This window comes from Lissotriton helveticus, chromosome 10 (genome assembly GCF_964261635.1).
Source record: "Lissotriton helveticus chromosome 10, aLisHel1.1, whole genome shotgun sequence".
NCBI classification, from domain to species: Eukaryota; Metazoa; Chordata; class Amphibia; order Caudata; family Salamandridae; genus Lissotriton; species Lissotriton helveticus.
Window position 1 is genome coordinate 547259256 of NC_136071.1, and position 18908 is coordinate 547278163.

Consider the following 18908-nt stretch of genomic DNA (forward strand, 5'->3'; position numbering starts at 1 on the left):
AATAAGCGGCTTGTTGCCAACGTCGGAAGATGTGCTGCGCACCTTCAGCACCATGGAGGCCGGCCGATGGTTATGGCATAAGATTTTGTGTTCTGTGTTTTCCTAAGTTTTGATGGACATGGATTCAAATTGGACAGTGTCGTTCAAGGTAAAGAAAGAGGAAGCGCTCATGTGTGAGAGGACATATATAGAGCATAATCTCTATGGTTATTGGGACTTGCCCATTGCATCATGGAAAATGTAGTATATTTAAAAGTGTTTAAACGTTTCATTGGCTGCTGTAAATAAACAGTGAAGAAAGGGCAAGCATAATTTCTCACCTCCGTGTCCTTAACAGAATTGAAAATTCTTGGTGCGAATGCTAGCAAATTTTTTATTCCTTCTTGTCACCAGTAGACAATGTAAACCAAGTTTAAACATCTCAGAGACAACCCTTTCCTCCCATTAATGGAAACAAGGGGATGCCCACAGATTTCTAGGAGACCAGTGAGGCGGGAAGGAGGGATGTCTCCTGTGAAGTGTACGGGCATTTATTTACAAATGTGCATGAGTTGCATTTACTGTACCAGTGATAAAGCTGGAAAGGACATGGTGAGAAGAGATCAATCAATGTGATGCGCCATTTGCTTTAAAGCTTTGGTTTACTGTGGAACATATACACTTCCTAATCATTTTTAGGTCTCGCAGACCTAGCGCGCGCTCCTCGCTCTGCGAGGGCTTTTTGTCATCAATACCCTTTTCGAAGGTGACTTGAAGCCCGCTCATCTTTTTGACTGGGCAGGGTCATGCTCCATGCTAAAATCTGGCTTCTGATTGAAAAGGAAGTTTCTTAGTCCCTCCTTGTTACCGCCCTGTCCACTTTTGGCCCCGCCCACCCGGACTGGAGCGGCATGATACTGTCTCCTTTGTTTACTCCTGTGAGGAATTCTTTCCCCATTATGGGCTTTGGCAATAGTGGCACGTGTTTATTTTTGCTTTGGCAATAGCGGCGCAAGTACATTTTTGCATCGCGCTCCATGCAAATATTTTAATTTGTTATTGAGTTTTTGCTATGTGTTTTACAATGGCGGCAGCTTGTATCAGTCGTTTTTCAGTCTCCCTCGCGATGTAGCGCCTTCTTTTGAACTTGGAAATTAACTTAAAGTGATTGCTGTTCTGTGTTCTTTTCAGTCTTGCAACTGTGAGCAAGATGTGAATGTACACTCCGTGCTCGTGTTTTCATATTACATGTAATCGGCTTGGCTCTAAAGTAAGCACTCTTATTTTTATTTTCACAGTGCCTGCAGCGTGCACTAGTTTATTTATTTATTTTGCCACGCGCTGCAAAAAGGGAGCGTTTCTCCTCACTAAATCAGTGTGCTTTTATTACTAAGATTAGTTTCTCTGTATAGCATTGTCAAATGTGTTCCTAGATCAGTCCAGGCTCCTATTGTGCGTATGTTTTATTCTCCTTATCATGGTTGTGATGGCTTCGCTTTCTCCTCGAAACACGTTCATTCAGTGAAATTCTAATTTTGTCACATTCTGTGGCTTTCTGATGGCATGTATATTCTTCCATATGTCCAGGTTTGTGTCGTCCCTTTTACTGTTTGCGGAGCACTTTAGTTCATTTGTTATGTCTCTCTTCTATGTTTGTGTCTTATCGGCAGTCACAGAAGGGAGCCTCAGTCGGGCTTGTGCGGTTGTCATGGTGAAGCAGGAGCTGAGCACGCACCATGCTCAAGGAAAGCTCCTCAATGGGCTGCTCATCCATCGGCATGCCCTGAGGCCCTGTGGAGCCTGACAAGAGCATCCATACCCCGCAAAAACCACAGCCTAACCCCCAACAGCATAACAAGCATTGGCATTGCCAATAGGTCTCGCTTGTAGGACCTTAGAAGTATTTAGTTTTGCAGCACAATATCCTTGTTGCATAATCGGATATTGTGCTGCAAAACTAAATACTTATAAGGTCCTACAAGCGAGACCTATTGGCAATGCCAATGCTTGTTTTACTTTCCTCTTTGAGGAGCTAATTATTCCTCCTCGCCATAGCCCCGTATTACCGCTTACAAATCGCTTCCCTCTCGGAATTACTATAATTAAAGGCACAACTTTCATATCTGGTTAGGAGAGGCGCGCAGCTGCGCTGCCCCGTGCCATGCAGCCAGGCGCGTGGAGCCACGCTCTTTTGCCATCAGACATGTCTTTGCAAAGAATTCTGTGGCCACAGATAAACTGATGGGGGGCCGGTGTTTACGGTCGGAGGGGAGATTAACACCCAGGCGGCAGAAGAAGAAAGCGGAGAAACTTCGGGGGTGGGGGTGGGGGGAATTGGTGGCCACGAAAAGTGGAAAGTAAAGGAACATGCACGCACGCACACACACAAACGCTTTGACATACACAGGCAAACACACACAGATGCTTTCACATACATAGGCAAACATACACAAGCATGCACACACAGATACACACACACACACCCCCAGGCACGCACACAGACACAGATGCGCATACACGCCCCGGCATGCACACACAGGCCAAGGTACGCACACGCACACACACACACAGATTTATTTATTTATTAAATTTTTTAAAGTTGTTTATAGCGCTAGATTGACCCGTAGATGCGCACACCTATACAGGCACACACACATTGGGATTCCGTCTTGGATGCAAATTTCTTTTGCAGCACATCGGGATGTCGTGCGCCTAAGATGGAACGGAGAAGGGGGTCGTCTCTGCGTCTAAAATGCAGTGGGCAGCCTTGCGCTTTAGTGAGAGAGAGTAACCCGTTCTGTGTCCGGGATGGCGAAAGGAGCACTGCGAGAGAGCGTGTTTAAGTGTCTTTTGAATGCCGTTCTCAGCCCAGCCCACCAAAGGGCAAGCATGACCTTATTATTAATGCTTGGCATCGGAAATTCAATTACAGAGCTGGAAAAGGGACACGAACCTCGCCTCGGTAAAGGAAAGGAACAATGATACAACAAGCATTGTCGCATTGCGTAAAAGTGTTTTGTGTTCTTTGAAAGCAGGTGGGGGAAGCAGAAGCAACACAGGGTGGAGCGTGAATGGTAAATTTTCCAGGGGAATGGTGGGATGGGGGAATACCAAAGGAACAAAGGAAGGGGATGCAAAAGCAAGAGGTTAGGGTTGGAGGGGATAGGAAAACAACGGGTGTGGGGGCGGGGGGCGGGGAGCAAAGGCAACACCGGTTGAGGGAAAGCAACACGGAAGATGCATGTGAAAGCGAGCAACACGAGGTGAACTGGCAGAGTTGTACTCTAGGTGGATGTCTCAAACACACACACACTATAATGGAGTGCTTCATACAAACGAGAAAAGGGAAACGAAAGTACGGCCGGCCTGCGGCCGGCCATGATTCAATTAGGGGAGGAGCAGCCAAATGCAGAGCGGGAAACTGAAAGTACAGCCGGCCTGCAGCCGACCATGATTCAATTAGGGGAGGAGAAGCCGCAGAGCGCACGCTGGGCGAAGCCCTTTGATGTGCTGTGAGGCAAATGGAGGGAGGCTGATGCGCATTCATGTTTGAACACGTGGTTCACATGAACTGCATGAAAACGCCATGAAAACGCCAGCAAAAAGCTGGGCGAAGCCCTTTGATGTGCTGTGCGGCAAATGGAGGGAGGCTGATGCGCGTTCATGTTTGAACACGTGGTTCACATGAACTGCATGAAAACGCCATGAAAACGCCAGCAAAAAGCTGGTGGTTTCATGATGTTTTCGCCGCTTTAATTCTCGCTCCGCTCGATGCGCATGCGCGCATCGATAGGTCGCGAGACCTAAAAACCAACAGCCTGAAACTCAACCTGACCCTGCGCTCAGCCCAGTAGTGAGCCCGGAAGTGCTCCAGAAGAGATAGGGATGGCAGCAAGGAGTCGGCAAGCTGAAAGGGAGCTGAGTGGTGAAGGCGAAGTGAGGGCGAATGGCACAGGACTGTTGAGGCAGTCTAGCACAGGGCAAGAACTAGTTATAGATGTCACGAATGGCGCTTGAGTGTACACAAATGGCACATGGCAAGGAAAAAGGCACAGATGCGATTAGAAATCGGAAGGAGAATGGACAGGAAATTTCAGGCACGGCACTCTAGGGTTGCATGGGGACACAAGGAAGGGGGGTAGGAGATAAGACAGTACACGTGTAAAATGGACGCAGAACAGCAGATGAAGGTGAGCGTAGAACATGTGGAAGTAGAGGCACTGGTGTGGACACTTAGTACAGTTGTTTTTTCCCCAGGTGTTTTGTAAGTTCCATTGTCAAAGTTGACAATCAAGTTGTTTATTCTTAATCAACAACTCTACACGTACAAGGGATTTTACATAACAGCTATATTAAGTGCGTTCTAGTTTCTCTAGACGTATTTTAGGAGCGTGGAGGGAGGAGTACTGTGGGGGAGAGAGAGCCGGGAAAAAGAGGGAGAGGAGGTGAGTGTAGCATGGAAAGAGATAAAAAACAGAAAAGAAGGGAGAATGATAGAGGAAGAGAGAGAGGACGACTGGAAAGGGAGAAAAGTGGTGGAGGGGAAGACCAGAAGGAAATAGGAGGTGAAAGGAGGAGCGTTGAGATAATGATGAAAGAGAGACGGATGAGAGGAGGAGAAGGTCCAGAAATGGAGAGGGGATGGGGGTCATAGTAAACAAGGATTTGCAATGCAATAAGTCTTGCATTTGCAATAGTTTGAGCTCTTGGCATTGTAAATGACAATGCCTTTTTATTTATGTTTTGGTTTTTAAAACATAAAATGCATTATCATTTACAATGCCAATAACAAACTCTAGCAAATGAGAGACCTATTGAATTGCAAATGCTTGTTGTTCCCAGTTTCTTTATTACATGGCCTCACCCTCAGCCACGTTTCTTCTCTCTTACATATCCCTGTACCCTATAAATCTTTTTTAGCTCTTTTGCCACATTTCTTTCTCAGCCCCTTGTCTATCCCCGTTCTCTGCCACTCCTATGTGTGCTTATAAATAAATGAACACCTCCTCTGCGGCCCCCTCACCTGCATTCATCTTTCTAATTACAGGACAATACCTCTTCGAAATGCATATGTGTCTTAGGGACTCGTACGCTGGCTTTTAATGACCCCTCGCTCACTTATTCATGGCTACTCCTCGCTCACTATTACGTACAGCCAGTCCTTCATACCATCTATTGAATCTACTGTCCTTGTCCATCTGCCTAGGTCTCTCTGGGGTAGCACCATTTCAAGTCTGGCCTGCGATCTCCCTGGCATGAAGTTCAAAAGAGCAATGGAGGCCTTTGCTTTCTCTGACCCAGCCGGCCAATGAGACATATGCATTTTAAACTTCAGTGCAGAGCTCCCTGCTTCCACTCAGAAGCAATGGTCCGTCCCGTCGTGACGCTCAGTTTGGGACAAGTTGGTTGCTGAAAAATGAAATGGGAATAAATAAACTTTATTGCCATTTTATTTTTCAGCTCTGGCCTGGGGGTTTTCTTTGTAGGGCGACGCTCCTCGCTCAAATGGAGGAGCCACCTCTGAAATGGATTAAGTTCTACAACTTATTAAGAGACCAAATAGTGTCCCAACCCCCAATTAGCAAAGGAGTGTGACAAAGTCCGCCAATTACACCTCACATTTTCAACATCCACCTTGATACACGTCCAGAGCCTAAATGAACTTGTTACAGCTACACCACACCTAGATCATCCTTAATCTGCGAAACCCATCAGATCTCAATACATCTGGAATAAGTAACAGCCTAGAAGCAGTTTAAAAAGCAGATGTTACAAAATCACCTACATTTAAATCCCTCTAGAACTGAAAATCTAATGTTTGAAATGTAATAGATAACCTGTTTAGAGCATGGGCAACTGAGAATAAAGCTCCTCCCACCACACTGCCTGAATTAAAAAGATTAGGCTTGGTCAAAGACTTCAAACTCACTCTTGAAAACCAGACGAAAGGGGTAACAAAAAGCTCATACAACATCATGAGAATAGAATGGTTAATTTTCCTTTACCTCGTCCACATCCTTTGGTTCAGAGCAGTTCTAGTTCTATTACGCCTTGACCACGACAATGCACACTACATCAGACTTACAAAATGACTACTCAAATTTTAAGTAAAGTCCTTAGCATGGACAGATGCAATTACATCACCGCTGCCCTAAAGGTCATAAACGTGTTACCAGAATACTCTTGAAATCTCTCAGCATCATGCATAGGCCCATGCACAGCAATGAATCAATCATTTGTTAAAATTCACAAGCTACACCCCAAGGAGAAACTCTGAGGGAGAAAGGGACCCATACTCATCATCCATCAGTACAGGAAAAACAGTACAGGTTGAAGGTACTTCTCAGTATAAATATGCAAACTGTGGCGCACTGTATTAAATAAAATAAGGATGAAGAGCAACCAACTGCAACTAACAAAAGCAATAAAAATTTTGCTGTTCCCCAAAACATGACTTAAGCCCTAGAAGATGTACAGGATTTCACAAGTGGATCCATAAAAGCACATGACTGATCAAATGTCAAAAGGGCTAAGCTAATATCACAATTAGAAAAAATACCAGAAACCACTGGGGGACCATCGCTGACTACCGATCCCGAAGATTTGTGGTATTTCAGTAAGCACCACCACACAAAAACATAAACAACAGCACGATGTGTATTGAAACTTTGCACATTCATATCTCACAGTATTCCACAACAACCGTGCTTATGCAATGTGTAGAAGCTTCCACTACACTTCTAGTCTGTTCCTAAGTTCACACATGAAATCCAACTTTCTCATATATAGAACACCTGAATCCAACAAGTTCCCAACCGTGCACGAAAGAGGATCCAGGTAACAGAGCAGCGCTCTTGTGGTCTGATCAGGGCCTGACGTGCTGCATAAATAACACATAAGGAATAGTCACTTACTGAACTCCTGAGAATGTGCTCTAGGTCTCAAGGGGTATGGAAAGTGTTCCATTAAAAAAACAATATAATATTGAATGACTCATGCAAATAAGGGTGGATAGTGGGGAGGGAGCACTGTGCCACAGTATACGCTGCTTTCAGCTGATGGCACTTCTATATTGGCCGCTGACTACTAAAATAATCTATTCCACCCAGAAGCCTTATCAAACAAGATCTAAAAAGACTTCCAAAGAATAAAAATGAGAAGATGGGGAGATTGGATTAAAAATTACTTAAGAGTGAAATTTTCTCCATACACAAGGGAGCAGTTTTACTAAGAAAGAAAAACAGACTGCCAATAACCAATTGTAGAAACACATTTTCAGACATGACCAATTACTAGACTGTAGTAACAATTGAAGCCTAAAATTAGCAATATTAGGCCTTGGAAACATCAAAGTGTAAAATTGTTTTGTGGGCCGCGGAGCCAACCAGGCTCCAAGATGGCTGCTCATCTAGAAAGCTTCATAGATCAACATCTCATGGCTGTTTGCTATTGCGTACAGACGTGGTGGGCGTGCATGTGAGCCTACTGGAGCCCGGGTGCGGGATACAGAGCAATATAAACAGAGCTGGATCATTGTTAAGGTATCAGACGAGCAGGATCACAATCTGTGGACAGCCCCTTCTTCATGACAAACATCTGTGGTGTGCAGCACACATGTGGAAATAGTGTGGTGGTTGTAATCAGGAAACCTTACTGCAGTCTTGGCGCTATGCATGGGCACCAATACTTTGGGCATACTGACAGAGGATGGATGAGCAATTTACTCCAGCCAACCACATGATTACTAGGGCCACAATGGCCCAAGTGGAAGACGTTTGTAGGGTTGGCGAGCTGCTGAGATAGCCGCAGGAGAGAACTTCACCTTTCATGACAAGCAAAGGCTGGACACACCAAACACCACAATGAAGTTGGATCTCTCATTGGCAAGCAGCATCAAACCCGGACAGTCTCTTGATGAATGGGCACAGCTGTGTAGCAAGTAGTGCTGCCAGAACATATTGCTGGAGGGAGGGAACTCAATCAACCTTGGGTAATGTCAGGACACTACAAGGGCAAGGAGGCATCTTCAATCGTCCGCTGGAAGTCCTCTAAGAGGGATAACAGTGCAGAGTAGCACGAGGCAATATATGAATTTGGCCTTTTGTTGGGAGACAGAACACTACTTTACTCCATACAAGAGAGGGGAGCCGGCTTAGTAGAGAATATGCAATTCACAGCATACGCAGTGAAGGCCATGGAAAAGATAGAGGGTTTTTCTGGCAAGATACGATGAACAGAACAGGAGCAAGATAAGACAAGGTTAAGGCTTCGGGAGTGGTGCTCCAACAGCTCAGTTAAAGCGCCACTGTATTACAACCGCCAATGCAGTTAATGGTCTGCTGCACTTTAAACAGGTGGCGACTAGGGGATTGTTAAGCTGGATGTATAACTAGAGAAACTGGACAGCCTTTTCCTAGAGCATTACATGTTCCGACAAATAGAATAGAAATTCTTTAAGGAAATATGTGCAGTGGTGCTAGAACTTCAGCAATCAGGCATGGACATGGTGTGCCTTAGGTGCAATTGGTGTATAAGCTGCCTTCAAAGACGTGTGAATAGGCAGTAGAGTAGCAGCTGTTCTAACATCACAAGAATGCAGAGACTGAATACTCAAAGCAGTAATTCAAATAAAGAGGTGAGAATGGGAGATCAACATATCCTGTTCTTCCTTAACTTGAATCTAGACACACTGGCAAAAAAGGAGGGCCTTGCCAACATTAGGAACTGCTTGCAGAGGGGTTGGAGGCAAAAGTGAGCAATACTAGGAGTGACAAGCAAGGGAAAAGATGTTGACGCTTTCGCAAGCAATCCCTCCAAGAGGTTTTTTGACAATCAACCAGCAAATCCTGGATATTGAGTAACTCTGAATTAGGATAGGATAGAGGTGGTTAAAGGACACACTGTAGTCGTTGGGTGTGAGGAATATGCTAACTGGACAAGAAGTGACGCTGTGGACAGGTGAGATGGGGGATTGGGGTTTATGGAATGTTACATTTTGCTTTTCATTTCTTTCACGCTTTGTCTCACTTCTTTCTTTCCCCTTCTGGGGCTCTCGAGAGACATACAGTGTTTAACTGGTAGATGATACCTGGTGTAAGTTTAAAGGATTTGAACTAGTTCATTACCATATGTTGTCCTAAAACACCAGATGTGAATTTATATTAAGTGATATTATATCTCTGTGGATCTGGTCATATGCCAAAATCGGTTAATAAATAGATTTGAACCGCAAAAATGCTTTGAGAAAATCAGAACACAGACTCATTCAATTTGACAACTGAACGACTAATAAACCATCTCCAAAAGGCTTACAGGAAGAGACAATATTTTAGCATTTAGAACGGCTAGGTATAAGTGGTTTCCCTAGGTTTTAAGCTTAGCAAATAAAAACCGGTCCCATTACTTAAAACTGTTGGAAAGGGTGGGTCTTAATATCCCAGACTACTCCAGGTATCAAAGAGCTTACCTGATCATTTACGGTGTGTGGTGGCTTAGCCCACAGGAACCTAACACCCCTACCCATCCACCTCCCATGGCTTAGTATTGAGACCAACCTCACCCTGCCACTTCACCTTAGCTCCACCCTTACAGTCCACGATATCTCGAAACTCCCACTCGAACACTCTAGTCAAATCGTAATGTTATGTTAATTCGTTTTCTAACGCGCACAGCTACTCCAAGGAGTATCCCGGCGCATAATGGATACTGTAATGTCACTTTTCCACCTGGAACAACCGATTGTAACATCGAACTCATAGCTTGACCGTATTCTCCATGTGGTATAACTGCTCGATTAAACTGGATGGAAAAAACACACTTTTGGGATACATGGGCTCAAAAAGGTATAAATAACATACTTATTCTAGAACCACATGATAATCCGGTCCCCTTTTCCACCCTAAAAATGAATTTCGTTCTACCGAATATTGACTCCTGCAAATTTCTACATCTCAATGCGAAACACCCTCACAAGCCAGACCTCCCACTCTGATAGACACCCCTAAGAGAAGAGGTCATACTGCCTCCCACTTGTATAAACATCTTGATACACATAACGGACAAGCTATGGGATTCTTGAAAAGGAAATGGGAACTCCATTCTCAATCGATGTCCACTCCCCTCTCTGACGAAGTAACATTGCAGATGATCTGCAACTCCCCCTTCAAGGCCAAAATCACCCCTGCCCTTGCAGAATCCAGATGCTGGTCTATTCACAAAACATACTGGACCCCAGCCAGACGAAACAAACTCGGAATGAGGAACTTGTTCACATGCCGGTAATAAGAAGAAGGCAATGGTTACTTTCAACACATGCTTTTTAACTGTAAGAGGACATTCCGATTGTGGGCAAAAATCCAAGACCTGCTGTGCCAATTCACAAAAGTTCCAATAGAAATTGACTTCCTAACAGACTTGGGACTACATGCCAACCCCAGCATGACAGAACTTGACCCTTACAACTCTTCACTTGTAAATCTCCTTCTCTACTTCAGCACCAAAACTGTTCTCTGGAACTGGAAATTCACAACCCCCAGCACCTTTGACAAATGGTGTAATTTTCTATGCTCAGTTAGAGGGTCTAATAACATCTTACACTCTACATTCCATGGCCCTCCGAGCCCTCGATGGCTATGGGATCTTTTTGTCAAATACCTTTAGAAGCCATATACTACCACCCCCACCCCCATGCAGCCACATCTTCTTCAGGTGTGGTTATATTTGGAATGTATCCTATATTCAGTACTTATCCTAGACCCACCCCACCCCTGCTCAGTGTAGCTGTATCCTCTTTTCTTCCCCTTTCAATCTTCTTCCCACATTCCTTCTCCTGAGAAGAGGATTTGGTTTGCAGTACACTCTATTCAGACTGTTTCAATTGTGATTGATTTGCCCACCATTTACTAGATGTATGTATCTCCATATCTGCTTTGAAATAACAATCGTTCTTTTTTGCATTCACGCGTTATTACGTACATTCTGTTACTAGCGATATCGTGTTCTGGAGCTCAATCTCTAGGACGCTTGGAGTGCACAGCTTTCTTTGCATTGCTTGTCTCTTGTATTTATCTTTAGATTTGTAAAATAAAAACTATCTAAGCAAAAAACAAAACAAATCCTGTTGTAAAGAGGTGATTAAACTGAACGTTCAACAAAACATGATCAATGTAAATGTTATTTGAATAAACTTTCTGAAAACAATACTTAGCAAGAGTTGAGTCAGAAAAAACATTAAAATAGAAATTGTAGAATTTTGAAGGTTATATTCTTTTACTTTCTTATCTACAAAAGTTAGAATGCACATACTTATTTTATACAATGCTCACCTGAGAAGAATGTTGACTTTCGGGAACCCTTCCCATTTCGCTCGACATTCAGGACATTCAGTCTTCTTTGAAGAGACCCACCACAAAGCAAGGCAATGTCTACAGAAACTGTGCCCACAGTTCAGGGTGGTGGGGTTTAGAAGGATGTCATAACAGCAGTGGCAAGAGAACTTGCTTACAGAAATGTGGCGGCTGAACTGTGGAACAGAACGGCCTTCTTCCGTTATCTCAGAAGCAGTTCGTAACTCCACATCTTCCTCCATTTGTTGTTCAATGAAGAGTTCTCGTTCTATTAAGGATGGTTCCACTTGTGAAGATTTTTCGATTATTTTAACACATAATGAATCCTGAAATATAAAAGAGACTTTTGTAACATGCAGCAGAATAATAGTTGTGCTCTCTGTTGGTATGTCTGGGATGAAATTAGGTGTAATCTTTGGAACAATCGGATAGAGCAGTTAAAGAAAGCTATCACTCTCTAAATACATGCAGTCCGGTGTAGGATGTTACTTACATGAAGCCCTTCCCTCCTACCATGATGGCATGTCATTATTAGGAAAATGACAATGAGAACGCAATGTGATTATTAAATATGAAAGGGCACTCACAACAGACATGAAGTCCCAAATTACCATGTCAGGCTCAGGAGGTAACAGATCTAGGTTTTGCAATGAATCAATTAAATTGAGTGGGTTCCATTATGTGCACATCTCCACTGTTCAAGGTGTAGTGCGGACATGCACACATACAATCAAGTATCTGAGGGCAAGCACATGTTTATAAATTACTCAGAAAAGCACCCTGTGTGGGAAACCTCTACAAAACACTCGAGTTAGCCTTTGAATTTTCTTAGAGGTACTTGACTTGCACAATTTGCGATAGTGAGTGCACTTTGTTCCAGTCAAATAAAGCACCACACAATAAGCTAAAGAAAGTAGAAATCAAACTTCCACTGTTGACATTGTTGTGTTGTTCTCCTTTCAAACAGAAACCAGTATTCAAGTTCATTAAATGTTTAGATCTTCCAATGAGATCTGCAGTATACAAAATTACATTAATAAAAGTTTTAAAAAAATTACAGTACATGAATTCATTAACTGGGTAATTTATCATCTCCATTGCAGCACTTGCCATTTTTTAGTTTAATATAAGTGGTTTTAAAAATCTCTGTTGCAAAATTTTCAAAGCAGAACAAGCAATTAGAACAAGTTACTTACCTTCGGTAAAGATATACCTGTAAGAGACATATATTAGTTATAGATGAGGAGGGGCGCTAGAGGGCACCAAGCAAGATAGCCGTACTTGTGTGAGGCTCTTGCAGCTCAGGGAAATATCAGCCACTTATCCTGGCCATCCGGCACTTATGAGCGGCTAAAAGTCCAAATCTGTGCAGTGGAGCTATGGGGAAGACTATGTAGACAAGAAAATTGGCGTTACCTGGCCGTGGAGCGCAGATCACCACGTCTGGCCTGCAGCGTTGGACGGAACGAACATGGCGGCAGTGAGAGATCGGCCTGCGACATAGGAAAAAGAGTTGCGGCAATCGCTGGGTCTGACCCGCCTGAGGTTGAGAAAATTACGAACCCTGATAGCTAGAAGGGGCTGCTGCCGATGGTGGGCTGGGGAGGGCTGTCCCCAGCTGGCAACAACGCTCCGATCGTGAGGAAAAGGAGCTGCGGCTCGACTGCTCGCCTGGCAGTTAGGAGGCCTCTGCGGGACTGCGAAGGAGGCCTGGAGTGGCGGCCGGAGCGACGCGAGACATCGATTTGCCATCCCCCCCACTCCCCTCGACGCCGACTGCGCCCTAAGCGAGGGGAGGGTGGCATGAACCTGCTGGCGTGGAGCGGGGTCTGCGAGTGGGGAGAGCCTCCGGCTGCCAGCTCTGAGGCACCCGTTAGCTGCTGCGTGGAGGGACCCGTGTAAAACCTGAGCTGGAGTGAGGGGATCCCATCCTGGTTTGTTCAAGATACATTGGAGGCACGATTTTGGTCCCCTCCTAGTCCCCTGGGAACACGGAGCGGGGAGGTTTTTTGGACCTCTCCCCCTGGGTGCAGCCTGAGATGGAACCACTGCTGAAAGAGCACTGAATACCGAAGAGCCGAGAAGCTGAGAGGAGGCATCCCACCTCGGTACCAGGCTCAGAAACAGCATGAAGGTTGAAAGACAGCTACTGTGAGCCAGTCTGCACTGCTGGACATCACGGGGAAGCCGGACGGACGCCAACCAAAGCTCAACTTTGAGGCAAGGAAGGGAACACGCTCACACACGGACCCTGAAGAAGAACAGGTGGAGACTCAGGCACCTTCGACCGCTGACCTGAAGGATCTACTATTGGCCATGCAATCTAGATTACCTCCATAGAATCCAAGATGGACTCCATGTCTGCACGATTAGATTAGATGGAGTAGCGCATAGAGTAGATAAACAAGAGGTGCGGCTAGCGGATACGGAATGGCGGATCTCTACGTCCCACACGCTGGAAATGGAGAGGGTCCTGCGGGTGATCACGGCCAAAAACGAGAACCTCGAATCCCCCTCTCAAAGGAACAACCTCCGCATTTTGGGAGTGTCGGAATCAGCTGCGACTGGGAAAATAAAGGACTATGTCAAAATCCTTCTCATTGCTCTATTCAGAAGAGAGGCCTTCTCCCCGGTATTGGTGGTAGAAAGGGCTCACCGCTCGCTGGCGGCCCGCCCGGTGCAAAGCCTTGCCCAATAATCGCCCGTCTGCTCAACTACCAGGACCGGGATGCGGCCCTTCGCTTGTCAAGGGAGAAAGGACAACTCCGCCATGAGGGAATGGACATTTCGATATTTCCCGATTTCACCATGGCTGTCCAGGACCAGAGACGGAAATTTCTGCCAGTGAAAAAGAAACTACAGCAATTTAATATTCCCTATGCGATGCTCTTCCCCGCAAAACTTAAAGTGACTTATCCAAATAAGCAGCAGTTCTTCACCACTCCGCAGCTCGCACAACACTTTTTGAAAACTTTGCCAAGGCCGGCGGCGGGGCGGGCTTCGTCGCCTCATCGTCCTGAAGCTGGCGGCAACACTTCAGACGTAGAATGATCTTCAGCTTCCTGATTTCCGCTCACTGATGAGAACATATGCCATATGGTATGGTCCCGGACGGTAAAGGAGTGGGGAGCAACTAGATATTGAGGGAGGGGGACTGGAGAGGAGGTTGACAATCCCCCCCTCACAGAGGAGATGATGCCCGTCTGCGAAACCTGTGACACTGCATACTGCCATGGAGGCAGTGACCGCAAGGAACGCTTTGGAAATGTTTGGCTGTCTCCCTGTCCCCTGCCCATCTGCAATTTCCTGGACAGCTGTATTCTGCCCTCCGCTGCCGCTGAAAGGGCAGATAAATGAGACAATGGCATTGATATGCAATTCAGTTTCAAGATGACCACATATACGAGGGAAGGGGGGATGGTGGGGGGGGGTGAGTGGGACACGGCAGGTTTGGGCTGCTGATGTGGGAGGGGGGTGGGAAAGGGTTGGATGTGAATGCAAGTAATGAATGACATCACGACATGTCACAGGCCACTGATCATAATGCAAGCTTTATGTCGAGCTGTACTTACCAAGTTGTCTTCACCCACTTAAGAAGAATGCGTCAACCCAGGTTTTGTAATGGATGAACGCTCGGGACCCCCTACATACCGCTTCCATACCTTGAATGTGCAAGGGATGGGGGAAGCCCGCAAACGCAGGCATATACTATCCTATTTAGATAGGCATAACATACACTGCGCTATGCTGCAAAAGACGCACTTTATTCCCACTGTCCCCCCCCCCCACGTTTGCTGCTGCCCGATGGGCCAGTCATACCGGTTTCTTTTCCTATTCCTCGTATGCTCGTGGCACGTGTATACTAGTGAGGAAAACCCTGCCATATACACCGCTGGGAAATGTTACGGATACACAGGGCCGGTACTCTATTCTTTGGGGTAGGATAGCTAATCAGACCTTCACCCTTGTGTCGTGTTATGGGCCCAACACGGATGATCCGGAGTTCTTCTTGGTGCTCTGGGGAAAGATAATGGAGATTATCATCTTTTATGGGGGGGGGGGGTCTCAATGTGACGGTCAATCCTGGCCTTGAACGCTCACACCAGCAGCCACACCATTACTCTTGATCACAAGCCACTCTCAAAGCACTACTTGAGGACGATGAACTGGTTGATGTTTGGCGGCATGTGCACCCGACAAGGCGGGAGGGCACCTGCTACATCACGGCCCGGGCCTCTTGGTCGAGAATAGATGCACAGATCATTACTAGGGAACTTGCTCCATGGGTTACACATTCCTCCCATCTCCCACGGACCTACTCGGATCACTCCCCGGTGCTGGTCACTGTGTCCCTCCCACAGACTGACTCTCCGTTTCAGTTTTGTCGCTTAAATCCACTCTCCCTATTAGATCCAGTATTCAAGCAGGAACTAGAGCAGGAGATCCCAGATTTCTTTCTTAGGAAAGAGGGCTAGGTGGAGCACTATTCCACGCTGTGGGACGCTTTCAAGGTTACTGTGAGGGGCGTATGCATCGCGAAGAGTGGTGGAGTCCTGAGAGACATCTGGTCCACCTTACGTCGCTTGGAGACGGAGCTCGGGCATATCGAGGCGGAATGGAGTCCCACTCCTGAACTGCAGGCTAAGCTATGCAGCGTCCTTAGTGATTATCAAGAGACAGCGGAGAGAGAATGTAAATACAGAGGGAAATATCATAGGGCACGTCAATACGGGGAGCGGGATAGACCCGGAAAGATGCTTGCGGCCCTGGTTCGGCCTCCACGGTTCTCGAATACGGTGCTCGAGATTGAGGGGGGAGGATGGACAAATGCATAGCGACGCGACTGAGATTGTGGAGATCTTTAGGGAGTATTACAGAGGGCTGTACAAAACTCACAGAGCTCAGCCAGTAGACTTCATCCCCTTCTTTGAGGATACAGCGATAGCCTGGCTGGGAGATAGACAGAAGGAATTTCTTTTGAGGCATCACGAGGATGAAGAAATTATAACAGCCATAATGCAGTTACAGCCCAGGAAGCCCGGGCCCGGATGGCCTCCCGGCCGAATTTTACAAAACCTTCCATCATCTACTTATCCCAGTGCTGAGGCATGTGTTTGAAGAGGCTCATGAGAGTGGTATACTCCCCCCCCTCCTCCCCTCTATGCGGGAGGCACGTATTATATCCATACCCAAGCCGGGAAAATCGCCTACCTCATGCGACTCGTATAGACCTCTCTCATTAATAGAGGTGAGAGGTGTGGCGCAGCGGCCAGGGTGACTGATGCTGGAATCTGGGGATCACGGTTCGAACCCCGGCTCCGGCGGCAGGTTAGCCCAGCACCATGTGACTCTGGGCAATAGCTTGCTTAATCTTCCCGACGGCCCACAGCGCCATGAGACCCTTACGGGTGATTGTTCGCGTTTTACAAATATGGATTATTATTATTATTAATAAATGTTGACGCAAAAAACCTGGCCAAACTAATTGCTTATCACATTAGTCCCCTTATGACGGCGCTGGTACTCCCGGATCAGTCAGGTTTTGTGCCCACTCGAGGCACATCCCACAACTTGCGGATGCTATTTGCACTTCTCCATGACATTGACCCGGACGCCAACGCTGCAGCGGTATTTCTCGACGCCACTAAGGCGTTCGACTCCCTGGAGTGTGACTATCTTGCATTCGTCCTTCAACGCATGGGGTTTCCGATCCCTTTTCTGGAGTGGATTAACTTGCTCTACTCGGGGGTGCGAGCCAGAGTGGTGGTGAATGATATTCAGTCGGCGCCGTTGTCGTTCATACAGGGCACCCGGAAGGGATGTCCCCTGTCACCGCTGCTCTTCGCTATAGCTATTGAACCTCTTGCGGCGCAGGTTAGACAACACTATCGAGATTATGCACCGATATACCCTGAGAGGCAAATGTTAATCTCCTTATATGCAGATGATTTAACGCTGTACCTTCGTGATTAGCCTTAACCCCATTCTCCGGCTGCTCATCCTATCGGGCCAGCTATCTGGAATAAATGTGAACTGGGGGAAATCCCAAATATTCCCCCTTACAGACGCCACAGGGGAGTTCGTGCCTGACTTTCCACTGAAATGGTGCAGAGACACGCTTACTTATCTGGGTATTCGGATTTCTCGAGATCAGGAGGAGTTGATGCACTCCAATTACGCCCGCACACTTGATCATATCACAGACAGGATAGCTGGGAGGATCTCGATGCCTCTTTCCATGGCGGCTAGGGTGTCATTGATCAAGATGATAATGTTACCCAAACTCCTGTATCTTTTTTACTAACATCCCCTATGCCCCCAGTCGTTATTTTTTTTAATTCATCAAAACTCAACTAATTAGATCGGCATGGGGGGAAAGCAGCTCAGATTAGCGTGGGAGATTCTGACTTGACCCTTTGAGGACGTGGGTTTTGAAATCCCGGATATAGATTTATACTTTGTCTGCGCTCAGGCACACTTTGCGGCGTACTGGATCCACCCTCCCCCATATATGCCACACCTGGCCATTGAAGATGGATATATGACAACCACACCATGCACAGCATATCTTAGCACAACTACAGTACCTAGGCATTTAGCGGCCACAACTGTGCATTGCACGACTAGTGCATGTCACAACATGGCACTTACACTTAAATGCCCCCTTCTTTACTCCCCGTTAGTGCCCCCACAGGGGCGACAGGATACACCAGTCACTACGGAGGGAGGGTGCCGTCGCATGCTGTGACAAATGTCCTGTCTTACTTGGGGTCAATTATACAAAAACTGGAAGTTTAAAAATAGTGAGGAGTTTTTTGGTCCCAATACCCCCCACTCCCCTAGAACATTTTATTATGTGAGGCTCAGGCAGGACATGCGGTCTCTGACTCAGTGTTTCCCGTCGGAGGCCCCTATCATGGTTCCTCTACATAATCTTTTGCAACAAACTCCCCCCGAGCATGTGGTGTCGCGATTATATCGCTCCACTCAAAATGAATGGGACAGGAGCTCGGCTCCAGCTAAGGGGAAGTGGGAGGCAGAGTTGGGTACTCCCATCACGGACGAACAATGGGCCTATTGCTGTCGTCAAACAGGGGTCATCTCTGCCAACAGCAGACTACGCCTGATACATTATAAATACATCCATCAATTATACTACACGCCTGCCCGGCTACACCGTCTCCATTTGTGGGACACTGACTGCTGCGACAGATGCGGGGCGAGGGACGCTGACTTTGGACACTTGGCCTGGGACTGCCCGCTTGTTCGGGAATACTGGAGGGAAATGCTGCAAGCGCTAGGTGCCATGACTGAAGTACACGTGCCTGACGATCCCCTTACCGTCCTTTTAGGCTACACTGAACAAATCCCTGCTAAGGTGCGGAGGTTCACCTCCCTGGTCCTCTTGATGGCGAAACGGCATATATAGCCTGCCGCTGGGGGCCGGCCGAGCCCCTAAATTTAAGGATTGGCTGAACGACCTCATACACTGCCAGGAACAGCTGCACACTTACGCTGAACTTATGCCTCCTTCCTCATGCCCTAAGGATATCTGGGGCCCTCTTCGGGCCTACCTCTTGGCAC

At 46.6% G+C, this 18908-nt stretch overlaps 1 protein-coding gene across 3 annotated transcripts in view; it reads right to left on the minus strand.

Moving 5' to 3' along the window:
• BFAR (bifunctional apoptosis regulator) overlaps positions 1–18908 on the minus strand; it is a 330143-nt gene that overhangs the window by 245023 nt on the left and 66212 nt on the right. For all 3 annotated transcript variants that reach the window (XM_078663091.1, XM_078663089.1, XM_078663090.1), the window contains exon 3: positions 11304–11650. In XM_078663091.1, the coding sequence (XP_078519217.1) occupies positions 11304–11566 (263 nt within the window). In that variant the 5' untranslated portion in view covers positions 11567–11650. The remainder of the gene's footprint in view (positions 1–11303; positions 11651–18908) is intronic.